The sequence below is a fragment of the Sciurus vulgaris genome (assembly GCF_902686455.1).
Source record: "Sciurus vulgaris genome assembly, chromosome: 1".
Classification (NCBI taxonomy): domain Eukaryota; kingdom Metazoa; phylum Chordata; class Mammalia; order Rodentia; family Sciuridae; genus Sciurus; species Sciurus vulgaris.
In genome coordinates this window covers 24,404,731-24,416,837 of record NC_136461.1, presented here as the reverse complement: position 1 = coordinate 24,416,837, position 12,107 = coordinate 24,404,731, and the positions used below count along the sequence as shown (strand labels likewise).

Here is a 12,107-nt window from a genome sequence, read left to right as displayed (position 1 = left end):
TGCTGCCACGGCTTTCTCAGAAGGAATAAGCTTAGCTCAGCGCCACCTCCAACAGCCAGACCTGTCCCCTCTGTGCCCCAGCATGCCTGTCCCCTCTGCACACTGAGCTCTCCACACCCTGTCTCCTCCACAGTGGTGTTTGGCCAGTTCGCCTTCTTCCACACCGCCCTCAATGACGTGGTGGAGGTGCATGACGGTCACAGCCAGCACGCTCGGCTCCTCAGCTCCCTCTCCGGCTCCCACACAGGTACCCAGGGCAGGGCCAGCAGGGGATGGTGGCGGGCTGGGGGCAGGCACCACAGGCCATCTGCTAGGAATGAGGCCCTGTGAGCAGCAGGGGCAGCAGGTGGACCCTCAGGGCTTGGCATTGGTCACGCTGTGGCGTGTTCCTGAGAATCCACCCGCAGAGGGGAGCTCAGCCTGCTCCCTGGCTTCAGTGCAGACCTGGCTTTTTTTTTTTTTTTTTTTTTTTTTCTTCAATTTTAGGCTTGTTTCATTTTCATGGTAGAGAATTTAAGGGCAAAACGAAGTAATCAGAGAATTTAAATTAAAATCGCCCAGAAAGAACCACTGATAAGATGTACTGTGTTTCCTTCCACTCTATCTACTTAATCTTTTACATATTTTATTGAATAAAACAATAGACATGTTTTAACTGTGAACTTTTTTCTGTCATTTTCTTTCATAACAGGACTTTGAAAGGCCGCTTGCTAGTCTTTCATGTAGTTATTTAAGTATTCATACATAAGTATGAATTCCTTCGAGATTCCCTTTAGATCGTATCTATATCTTACTCTTATTAAGAGTAATTCGAGGTATTATACCTATCGCTTCATTCACATCTCTGACTGCGACCTTAGACTATTCAGAAGCAGAATGACCAGGTCAAAGGATATGAGAGAGCATCATGGCTTCTTTACAGGTCATCAAAAACCCCTGTAGAAAGATCTTTCTCCCCTGTTCACCAACAGTGAATAAGAGGGTGTGCTTTATTCACACAAAACCAGGTAATTAAAACACCCAAAGCATCATCAGTTTGAAAAGCAGAAATGGTATCTCATTTTCTAATTCCACCTTTTTTATTACCAGTTAGGTGGTAACCTTTTTATAATGTGTTTATTGGTCCATGCATTTTCGGTTGGCAAATTTGTGTCGATTTTTCCATTAACACTTGTTTTTCTCATTTATCGAGTAGAACTCCATATTATTTTGAGCTGAATGTATTACATACGATAAACCCTTTTGTCTAGATTATATGCTATAAAAAGCCTTTCACTCCAGTTTGTCATTTGCCATTTAATTTTCTTCAGGGTGTTTTAATGTCAGAAAATGTAAATTTCCCATGATATCAAATCTATCAATGTTTCCTTTTATAGTTGTCTCCTTTGCTTTTATACTGATCAAATAAATATTCCTCTGTGTTTTCTTTTGCCTTTTTTTAGTTTCATTGTTCTCCCTTAATCCCCTTGGAATTTATTTTGATTTATTATTTGATACAGAGAATCTAACCAGTTATATAGTTAATCAGTTGTCCTAGTAGAATTTTCAAAATGCCAGATTTACATATATTAAATTTTTATGAAGTGTAGGGTCTGTTCCTAGACTTTTCCTCCAGTGTCTGTTTATTCTTGTATCACTTTTAGTTATTATAACACTATTACCAACACTATCATAGTGTTTAATGTTATAACAGTTTTTAAACACATCATCTTATCAGTCCCCATGGTCATTCTTTGTTTTGAATTCTTTTTATTGACTATTCTTGCTTACTTTTGTCTCCAAATAAAATTTAGAAATATTTTATCAAGTGAAAAAAATTGCATTGAGAATTTGACTGAAATTTCACAGAATGTAGATTAAATTAGGGAGAACTCACATCTTTATAAGAACATTTCTACCCATGTAGGAACATGGTCTATCTCACCAGTCATTTGTCTTTTGTAACTTTGGGGAAGGTGCAATGAATTTGATTTAAGCAATATTCATTTTTTGTTAACTTTATTCCTAGATATTTCATTGGGATGTTTTGTGGCCCTTTGTGTTGCTGCTACAAATGGGTCTTTTTCCCGCCTTGTATTTTCTAACTAGTCTTTGTTAGGAAATTCCAAGACTGGCATTTTTTGGTATATTCATTGAACCTTCTACAATAGTGCTACCATTGCCAACTAATTCTTGGCCATCAAGCAAAAAGCAATGTGATTTGCAAATAAATTTACCTCATTTTATTTCCTTCTTTTCAGTGGTTTTTCTTTTCTTTCTTTTTTTTTTTCTTCCATGATTACTAGTCTATTCAAGAATATTGTTTTGATTTTGAAGGTATCTTTCCTTTTAGTAAAAAATTTCATTTTGTAATTTCTTTTAAATTTGACAGCAAAATTTATGTAATATACTATATTAATGTTTAATATCCTTTGTTTCAACTACTTAAGTCCCCTGACTTTGTTTGCTGAATGCTATATTCATAGTTCCCCTTTTTCTCAGCTGTAGCAGAGATTTTATAGTATCTGTTGTGGTGGTTGGTTGGTTGGTTGGTTGTTTTGTTGTTGTTGTTGTTGTTTCCCTGTGTAAGAAAGAGCATGTTTACAGCAGTATATTCAGTTTTGCCTTCATGCCACACATCTTAATATGCACTATTTTCCTTATCATTTCTTTCTAGGTAACCCCCAGTATTACATATTCCTTTTGCCCAAGGATTGACTAGGAATGCCTCCTCCTTTCCATACAAAACTCTGATCTGGTTCTTGTTACCTTATGCATTTCTGTTCATTTCTATTTTTCTTGCCACATGCTTAGAGAACGTAGCCTGTGTCACTTCTACTTTGGAAAGTAAATGAGGTCTTTCAGGAGCCAAGGACATTTCAATTTTAAACCCCTGAAGTAGCTGAGAAGAATGTGTGTCCTCTGTAGGATGGAGAGGTCACATAGCAGCAAGGGGTCGGCTTGGCTCTGCCTTCACACCAGCCAGACTCACCCATGTTATCGGGCTTGCTTACTAATTGTGTGGGCACAGTACCAGACCTCTCTGAGCCTCAGTTTCCTCATCTGAAAACTGCAGATAGCAGAAGCCCTACCCCTGGAGTTATAAGCAGGAGTGAATGGACTTTGAAATAGCTATTGGATCAGTCTTACTCAATTTTGTTATTCAAATCCCTTTATCAGGGATTCTGCACCAAACAACTTTTCAAAACCTCGGCCCGACACTTACACACTCAGCCAAGAGTGTAAATCAGGAGCTCTCAGGATGGGATGTTTTTTCAAAATTGATCAATTGATTGACTGATTGATATAAGTATAGCTGTAAATATAAAAGCCTAAGTATAGGTATGTTACCTATAGGTAATGAGAGATAGGTAGGTATATATTTAGAACCTTTGGATGCAAATATGAATACAAATAAAGGTATAGTTATAGTTTTTTTAGACCAATAGAAGTGGAAGGAAGGAAGGAAGGAAGGAAGGAAGGAAGGAAGGAAGGAAGGAAGGAAGGAAGGAAGGATGGAAGGAAGGAAAGAAGGAAGGAAGGAAGGATGGAAGGAAGGGAAGGAAGAAGGAAGGATTAGATCTATCACTCTTAATATACTCAGAGAGTTTTATTCCTCGCTTGGAGAAACACTGATAATGAGCCACACTGGTACTGATGGGAGTGAACTGTCCCTGTCCCTGAGCTGTGTTGGGGCTAAGAAAACAGCTCAAGGAACATTGTTGAATATCTTCACTTTGTTTTCAGCAATGACTGAGAATGTTGTATTAAAATGCCTCCCACAATTGTAATATATTGTCATCTTCTTACATCTTGAACAGTTTTCGTATCCTTCCTATCCACATTTGCCTCATCTGTCTTTCCTCGGTTCCTCTGAGAGCATCTTTAAGAGGAAGATTATTTACTTACTCTGCAAGTGAAACGCCTGGCCTGGTGTCTGTCAGCCCGCTTGCCCTCCTCTCTGGTTTTCCCTGTGTTGCATTGACTTTGCGGTCTCTCCTTTCCCTTCAGACCTGGCCCATCCCGAATTTCCAATTTCTCTTGGTCTTTTAATTGTTTGTAGCAATTATTTTCAAAATCGTGAACCTCTTCCCCGCTGACAGGTTTTGGCCGTCAGACTCAGTTTTGCTGCCCCTGAACAGTGGTTTTTGGGGGTTGAATTTATCCCTGCTAGTTCTTGATTTCCCTGTTGAAGTTCCTCTTTTCAGTGGGCTCATAACTGCAGTACTTCCTGTCACCTTGCATGTACGAGAATGGCTTTCTTTAGACATGTCATATAAATGACAACTCAATTGCAAATCAAATTATGGTTCACACCCTTTATGTTTCAAAACTGCAGCAACCATTCTGCTTTATTCCAACATTTAATATTACAAACAAATTGGGTTCCAACCTGACTCTTTGTCCTTGTGTCCTTGTAAATAACCTATGCTTTTCTATTTCTATCCCTATGATTTTCATATATATATATAATTTTTTTTTTTTTTTTTTTTTTTTTTTTTTACTTTGAAAATTACGCAGCCTAGTAGGCATCTCTTTTCACTGCTCAGATCTGGCTCTGGGCAAGTTGGTACAGTCGAAGCTTCAAGGCTTAGGAAAGTTATCTTCCTTCTTAAATTATTTCTTCTCCTTTGATTCTTCTGTCTTGTCTCTCTGGAATTCCTGACATATGTCTATTAAATTTTTCTCATCCATCATCCATGTCACTTCTCATTTCTCTTATTATTCTGATAATCTTCATCCTTCTTCTGTGGAACCTGGAAGGAATTCCCAAGTTTCATCTCTGTTTCACTGTTGGATTCTGCAGAGTCCAGAAGCTGCATATTAGCGTTCCTTGTCTCTTCGTGGTCTTTACCTCAGATCCTTCGCTTGGCACATCTTCTTTCTCTGACTCAAAGACGTGATGTTCAAGTTAATCTTGTGCCAACTGTGACTGAGAACCTTCTGAGATTTTTGCCTGTTCTTTGTTGTAGTTAACATAAAAAATATTTGCTTGGACTTCTCGGAGTGGTCTTCTCTCATCTTTTCTTATGTCTGATGATTTGGCTCTGTGCTTCCCCTGGAGAAGGAGGTGTACCTGCATTCCAGACTGAAGTCGTGGGCTGTGTGAGCCATCCCTGGGTCCTACCGCACATCTGTCAGACTAAACTGTGGGAGGACTGGAGAGTTCTCTCTGCCCACCTCTGTTGCCAGGAGGACAGTGATAATGAAGGAAGTTACCTGGGCCAGCCCTCTGGGCCACATGTAAATTTAAGTGTACTATACCAAAGGTTACCTGCTCCCCATGACCAGTAGCACCCCACCAGCAGACCTCACGGTGGCTCCCAGTGTCTTCTTGACAGGTCTGGACTCCAGCATTGTCCTTTCTAACCCCTACTTCCCTTCTGAAGGTGGAGTCTGTCCCCACTCTCCAGAGCCCTTAAGATTGCAGAGGGGAAGCATGCAGAGTGGCCACACCACTGCCTGCCACCATGTCCTCCCTGGGCACATCCTCTCATGGAAAGGTGACAGTGAGCAGGACCGTGCTTCATGGTTGCAGGAGTAGGTCTAGACCTTCATTTTCTGCTGCCAAGGCTGCCCGCCTCCTCCAGCCTCCCCTGCCCATGCAGATTTCCCCCCAGTGCCTATATATTGTTGGTTTGGTGACAATGGCTCCTGGTTTGCCTGAGACCATTGCAGCTTTCACTTAGATGTCCTGGAGTAATTATTAATAGCATGACATTTTACTCTCAAAAGTGTCCTAGTATGAGCAATAAATTACACTACTGCTCTGCTTATCCATCATTTCACAGGAGGTCTAGGGAAAGCCAGTCGCTCTCAGGTGATCACGTCGCCCTCCTTCCCAGCCGGTGCTTTCTTTTTTTTTTTTTTTCTTAATCAGATTGATGTCCTGAGTACACTGCCAGTCAGCTTGGTAATGACCATTCTCTCCATCCTTGTGGGTCAACACAGCTCCAGCCACTTTCTCCTTTCTGGGCAGGTCATGTAATCTTTCTGAACCTCCCTGTCTTACTCTGTTAAATCAGGGTCCTGAACTCTGCCATGGGCCTCACAATGATCAAAGGTCAAGGTAGGACCATGGGTGCAAACCTCCTCTGCAAACTTGGAACTGTAAAGTGCAGTGAAAATGTGAGGTTTCACTTCAGGAAGGCCTGGAAACTGCTGGGTGGGGTATGAGCAGTCCCTTCCTTGGCCAGGATTTTCTCTGCTGGGCCGGCTGCTGGGCTCACAGTCTTCCTCTCCTCCTCACCCCTTATCTCTGCAGGAGAGTCTCTGCCCTTGGCCACCTCCAATCAAGTTCTCATTAAGTTCAGTGCCAAAGGCCAAGTGCCAGCCAGGGGCTTCCACTTTGTGTACCAAGGTATGTAAGACATGGATGCCAGAGCTTCAGAGGCCTTCTCAGCTCCTCTGTGACTGTGACCCTGGAAACAGGGACCTTCAAACCCTCCTCTGACCTCTTTCTCAGGGTGTCTGGGGGCAGTTGTTAGTTTATGGGGCCATTCTCTGATATTCAGTTGAAATTCATTTCCGTATTGAATGAGGAAGACAGTCAGGTCCAGGAGACTCCACTCCTGCCTGTGCTCTGAGACAGTCCAGATGGAGTGGGGACACCATCCCAGCCTCTTTCTTGGACTCCTCTTTCTTGGACTCCGTCTCTCATGGAGCTTGGTTTTTTTTTTTTTGCAAGGCACAGTAAGGTGTGGGGAACGCAGGCTCTGAGGTGAGGAGGATGCCACACTTGGGAGCCCCGCTTTTCTCGGGTGGAAGTAAGGGTAGTACCGGTTCCTCACCGAGAGGATGAAAGGCGTACCTGACCCAGCTGGTACCAAGCAGGCAGTCGAGTCCATTCCCGTCTTTATCCAGAAAGGCACGTCCTAGAGCAGCTCAGCTCTCACTTGCGGCCCCAGCTCCCCTTGTCCAGGAGAACATCCACTTTCCTAGATCCCAGGTCCTAACTTGGCTCCGTTTATTCGACTCTGTCCAGGATAAGATGCATTTGCCTGTGTAGGGGTAATCCTGCCACACGGGTGCCATCTCTGGGACCTGGGTTAAAGGGTCGCACAATCTGCCATTGTGGACAGGTCATGAAGAGCAGCCCTGGGGAGGGTCTTAAAGCCCCTGAGGAAGACAGCCCCAAAGCAGGCTGAAGGTGGAGGAGGAAGAGCCATTCTCCCTGTTAGGCGGTGGGACCCTAATCAGCAGGGGCATCACTGGGAGGCAGAGAGCAGCTCTTGGCCTGAAGTGTGAATGCGGGTCCTTCCCCTGGCTCCCCTCTGCTTTCCCAGAAGCTGTGACATTTTGTGTCACTTTTTGTGTCACATGACATTTTGCCATGACATTTTGTGTCCAACTATATTCAGAGAATGCACCTCATCCTAGAGAGAGAACCTCCTCTTGCCCTAAGGGAACCTGCCCATAGCTCCCAGGGTCCCATTCAGAGTGTCTTTATCCAAATCCCGTTCTGTGTGCATCTCTGGGCCGGTTTCTAGAAGGATGAGGCCTGCCCCTCAGTGCCCTTGTCCCCTGCCCCCTCAGCGGTGCCCCGAACCAGCGCCACACAGTGCAGCTCTGTGCCGGAACCCCGCTACGGCAAGAGGCTGGGCAGCGACTTCTCAGTGGGGGCCATCGTCCGCTTCGAATGCAATTCCGGCTATGCCCTGCAGGGGTCCCCAGAAATCGAGTGCCTCCCCGTGCCTGGGGCCTTGGCTCAGTGGAATGTCTCGGCACCAACCTGCGTGGGTGAGTACAGGCCTGGGGCTGCCAGGAGACCGCTCTCCCTGGAGAGGCAGCCAGTCCCCATGGATGCCCCAAATCACAAAGCAGAACTTCCCAGCCCACAACCTAAGTAGGCAACCCATTCAGGCCACGTCACTTACTGGTCCTTTGGGCCATGTGTGAAGACAGCAAGGAGGAGCTGAGGGAGGGAAGCTTGTGAAGGGAAGAGCCGGGGTCCAGGGTCCCTGGGGAGTAGTCATGGAGGAGGCGAAGAACAGAAAAAGAAGGCAGGACTGGGGGCCCAAGGGAGAGAACAGAGGGGTTGAGTCAGAAGCAGAGGCTGGGGTCCTGAGGGAGGAGTCTGTCTGGAGAGGCCCCAGAGGAGACGCGAGGACAAGTGGCAGTCGCTGCTGACCAAGCTGCGTCTCCTCCCAGTGCCATGCGGAGGCAATCTGACAGAGCGCAGGGGCACCATCCTGTCGCCCGTCTTCCCAGAGCCCTACCTCAACAGCCTCAACTGTGTGTGGAAGATCATGGTCCCCGAAGGAGCCGGCATCCAGGTAGGAACACGCAGTTGCCCTGGGTAGCTGGCTGTGGCCCATCCCTGAGCCAGGAGGAGGATCGCCAATAGTGTCCCTGCCCCTGCAGCTAAGAGGTGCAGTCCAGGTGTGGGGGTGTGGGCACAGAGAGGACACAGCAGTTCACAGAGGCGTAAGGAGAGAGGTAGCTCTGGAAGGAGGAGAGGTGAGCCTTGGCTCAGGAAACCAGGGCAGGCTCAGAGGCCACGGGCCTACAACTGGAACATAAAGGTGAGGGTTCTTGGCTTGAAGGATGCTTTTCCTACAATTGTGGGGGGATGGAAGGGGAGACCTTGCTGATGAGGGGAAGGAGCAAAGCACCAAGCACAGGTGAAGCATGGAGAACCACCAGGAAGCCAAAATGGGGGTGTCCCTGGTGCCCAGGATAACAGCCAAGTGGAGGGAGGCCCAGAACAGGTGCAGCATGGAAGAGAATCCAGAGCCTACCAGGCCAACAGAGAGGCAGCAAGCTGGAACTGGAGGTGGACACACCCGGGCAGAAGTGGGCTGGCCCATTGCTGCAGAATGTCCCATGCAATGAAGCCAGGAAAGTGGGGAAGCCCAAGGAATATTCCAGAGCTGAGGAGGCCGGGCCGACTCGAGCCTTCTCACTTCCTGGAATTTCTTTTCCCCATTCTCCACCTTGCAAAGTATCTCACTGCCTTGTGAAAGATCCTCCACTTCACCTCTGTCTTCCCCACCCCGGACAAGAGCTCCTGCGGGAGGGCCTGCATCCTACCTTGGTGGAAAGGGCCTCGCAAGTGTCCGACCCGGAGCGGGTGCTCGAGCGCTCCACTATGGGCAAGGAGGGAGGGAGGGGTGCAGGCTGCCTACCCAACAAGTCAACCCCTCTGCCTTCCCAGATTCAAGTTATCAGTTTTGTCACAGAGCAGAATTGGGACTCCCTGGAAGTATTTGACGGTGCAGACAACACTGTCACCATGCTGGGGAGTTTCTCAGGTAAGCCAGGACTTCTGAGGCTTCAATTTGGAGATTGTAGTAAATATCATCATCATCGTCGTCATCGAAATCTGATGCTGACAAACCATAAATTTCACCATTTCAAAGTATACACTGCTGATTTTTAGTATATTCACAAGGTTCTACAACTATCTAATTCCAGGACATATTTATCACCCCAAAAAGAAACCAGGTACCCATTTGTGCTCACTCCCTACCCCCCTAGACACACACCCAGCCTCCGGAAACCAATACTCTTTCTACCTCTGTGGATTTGCCTATTCCAAGCATTTCATATAAACAGAATCATACAACACGTGGCCTCTGGGTCAGACTCTTCCTCTTGGCACAGTGTTTGCGAGGATCACCAAGTAGGGGTACCTCAGCACTTCATTGCATGGCTGTCTACCCTGCATCTGTTGATGGACGCTTGGGTTGCTTCTAATTTGGGTCCACTGAAAAATGCCACTATGAACATTCATGCACAAGTTTTCATGTGAGCATGTATTGTCTGTCCTCCCGGACAGTTACCTAGACATGGAATTGCTGGGCCATGTGGTAACACAGTTAACTTGCTAAGGAACTACCAAACTGTTTTCCAAAGTGGCCACACCACTCTCCATTCCAGCCCTGGGCTTCTGCCTGCGTGTGGTGTATGTGGTTTTCCCAATGGCCAGGGCAATTAATTGAATCCTCTATGTCCGGAACTTCATGCTTTCAAGATGTAAAAAGGAGTCATGTGCTCCCAGATAAGCTGTCTGCACTGCTGGGTTGCCCAGATAATTTCATACCACAGAGTCATTTTGAAGATGGTTGGGTGGGGACCAGCATGGCTCCCTCTCCTGCTGGTGTGACCGTGGTGCTAGTCATCTTGTGGGGAATGGTCTGGAGTCTTCCCTCCCATGGCCATTGAAGACCTGGAACTCTAAGGGATACCCATTGTCGTTTAGAGAGTTTCATAACTGGGGACACTTGGGGACCTCGAGAGCTGCCTGTCAATAGGCAGCAGAAACAAGAGGAATGGGAGGACCTGGGGGGCCTGGGAGGCCATGTCTAATGGACCCTGGTTTCCTTGCCCAGGGACCACCATGCCTGCCCTTCTGAACAGCACCTCCAACCAACTCTACCTTCACTTCTACTCAGACATCAGCGTGTCTGCTGCCGGCTTCCACTTGGAGTACAAAAGTGAGGAGGCGGGGTCTTGGCTGTGCACAGGGGTCAGGGTGGGAGCAGACGTTACTGGGTTCCCTCCAAGAGCAGGGATTATATTGGGGTTGTACATTCTCCATCCCACTCAAGCCTTACCACAGACCTCGGTGACGATTCTAAGGCTCAGAGAGGTCTGGAACCTCCCCAAGTCTGCACAGACAGTGAGCATGGGAGAGCCAGATCCCTCCAACCTGTGTGGTCCCTTTGAGTTCACATCAGGAATTAGAAAGAGGCTTGATCACTGGCAGTTGGGGTATGAGAATATGGAGGTGACCTCCTCCTCCAGTTCTACAGACTATCCTCTCTAACACTTGGTTCTATGATGCAGTTGTCTTCCAAGTTTCTTCTCTCATTGGAAACTTCACTCCTGTCCTACAAGATTTCTCCCTCTGGGCTCAAACCCATGTATCCTGACTTGCAGCTTCCCTAGGTGGGCATAATTAAAAACTCTAAACAGGAAGAGTTGTGGGGATGAAGAGTTTGTGGGGAGACTGCATTTATCCTGGGACTGCTCCCCCTACTCCTTTCCCTGCCAGGTACAGGAAAGACCAGGCAGGCGGCAGCAAATAATCATTGAGCATTTACAATGTTCCAGGTGCTCTGCTGGGTTGTGCCAGGTTGGGTAGGATCAAGATGGGTTAGTCCCTCCAAGTTCACCAAAGAGAGGCAGATACCTAGAGAAGGACATCACAGCATTACTGGTGCTCACAGGGATGTCTCCAGATAACAGAGCAGTGGCCCCAAAGACAGAATGGGCAGCAGGGACAGGACCATCATGAAGAAACACTGAGCACCAGCAAATGCACCAGGCCCTGTGTTAGGTACCCGCAGAACAAAGAATAGGAAATGGTTCCTGCCTTCAGAGTGGAGGGGGAGAGACAGACATGGAAACTGTCATTTGAGTGCAACCTGATGCGCTCAAGAAATAGAGGAAGGGAGCTTCGCTTAGCCAAGTAAGGCCCTGCAAAAGGGGATACCTGAGCTAGGTTTGGAATGGGAAGCAGGAAAGGCGAGAAGGCATGGTTGGCGCCTCGGTCTGTGACAACATGGGCCTGTCGGATGGAAGGCGCCAGTGATTCTAGAGGCCTGATGGGGTCAGCAGATGGGGATCTGGGTCTCCCAGAGGAATAGACTTTATCCAGGTGGTGGAGGGAGGGCCAGTGGGATCCCAGGATGCTCAGTCCCTAAAAACTGAAGCTTGCACCTGATAGGAAAGGCCTGGGCAGCTTGAGTAAAGACCCCGAAGGATGGAGGATAGCCCAGAGACCTCTGAGACCTTCCTCCCCACACACAGGAAAGGCTTCACTCACCTACTGGACTGAAATAGCCTGGGTTGCCGAATAATTCACATGACTCCCTTTATCCTCCCTTCTCTGCTCCCTCCAGTTTTGTTTCTTTATCCAGTATTTTAATTTGAGTCCTGAAATGTTCCCTAGAACTATTGCTTGTTCTTTCTTTTAAAGATACACTTCCTTCCTAAATCTCCTTCTCATTCAATTGCTCCATTCCCAGAAAAACCTGCCCCTTCTTGGTTTTCTCTGTCCACGGGAACTGGCAGTTCTCCGCAGCTTCATTTCCCATGCACCGTCCTCCCATGAGGGATATGTGGAGACCGCAATTCCTAGAGGCCAAGACCCTGGAGTTTTGTGTTGTTGATAATCTGTG

The 12,107-nt window shown here is 47.0% G+C and overlaps 1 protein-coding gene across 5 annotated transcripts in view; it reads left to right on the top strand.

Annotated features, from left to right (window-relative positions):
- Positions 1-12,107, top strand: part of CSMD2 (CUB and Sushi multiple domains 2) — a 550,277-nt gene that overhangs the window by 438,972 nt on the left and 99,198 nt on the right. For all 5 annotated transcript variants that reach the window (XM_079130766.1, XM_079130765.1, XM_079130764.1 and 2 more), the window contains 6 exons: positions 134-247; positions 6,245-6,340; positions 7,516-7,719; positions 8,131-8,255; positions 9,137-9,233; positions 10,314-10,418. In XM_079130766.1, the coding sequence (XP_078986892.1) occupies positions 134-247; positions 6,245-6,340; positions 7,516-7,719; positions 8,131-8,255; positions 9,137-9,233; positions 10,314-10,418 (741 nt within the window). The remainder of the gene's footprint in view (positions 1-133; positions 248-6,244; positions 6,341-7,515; positions 7,720-8,130; positions 8,256-9,136; positions 9,234-10,313; positions 10,419-12,107) is intronic.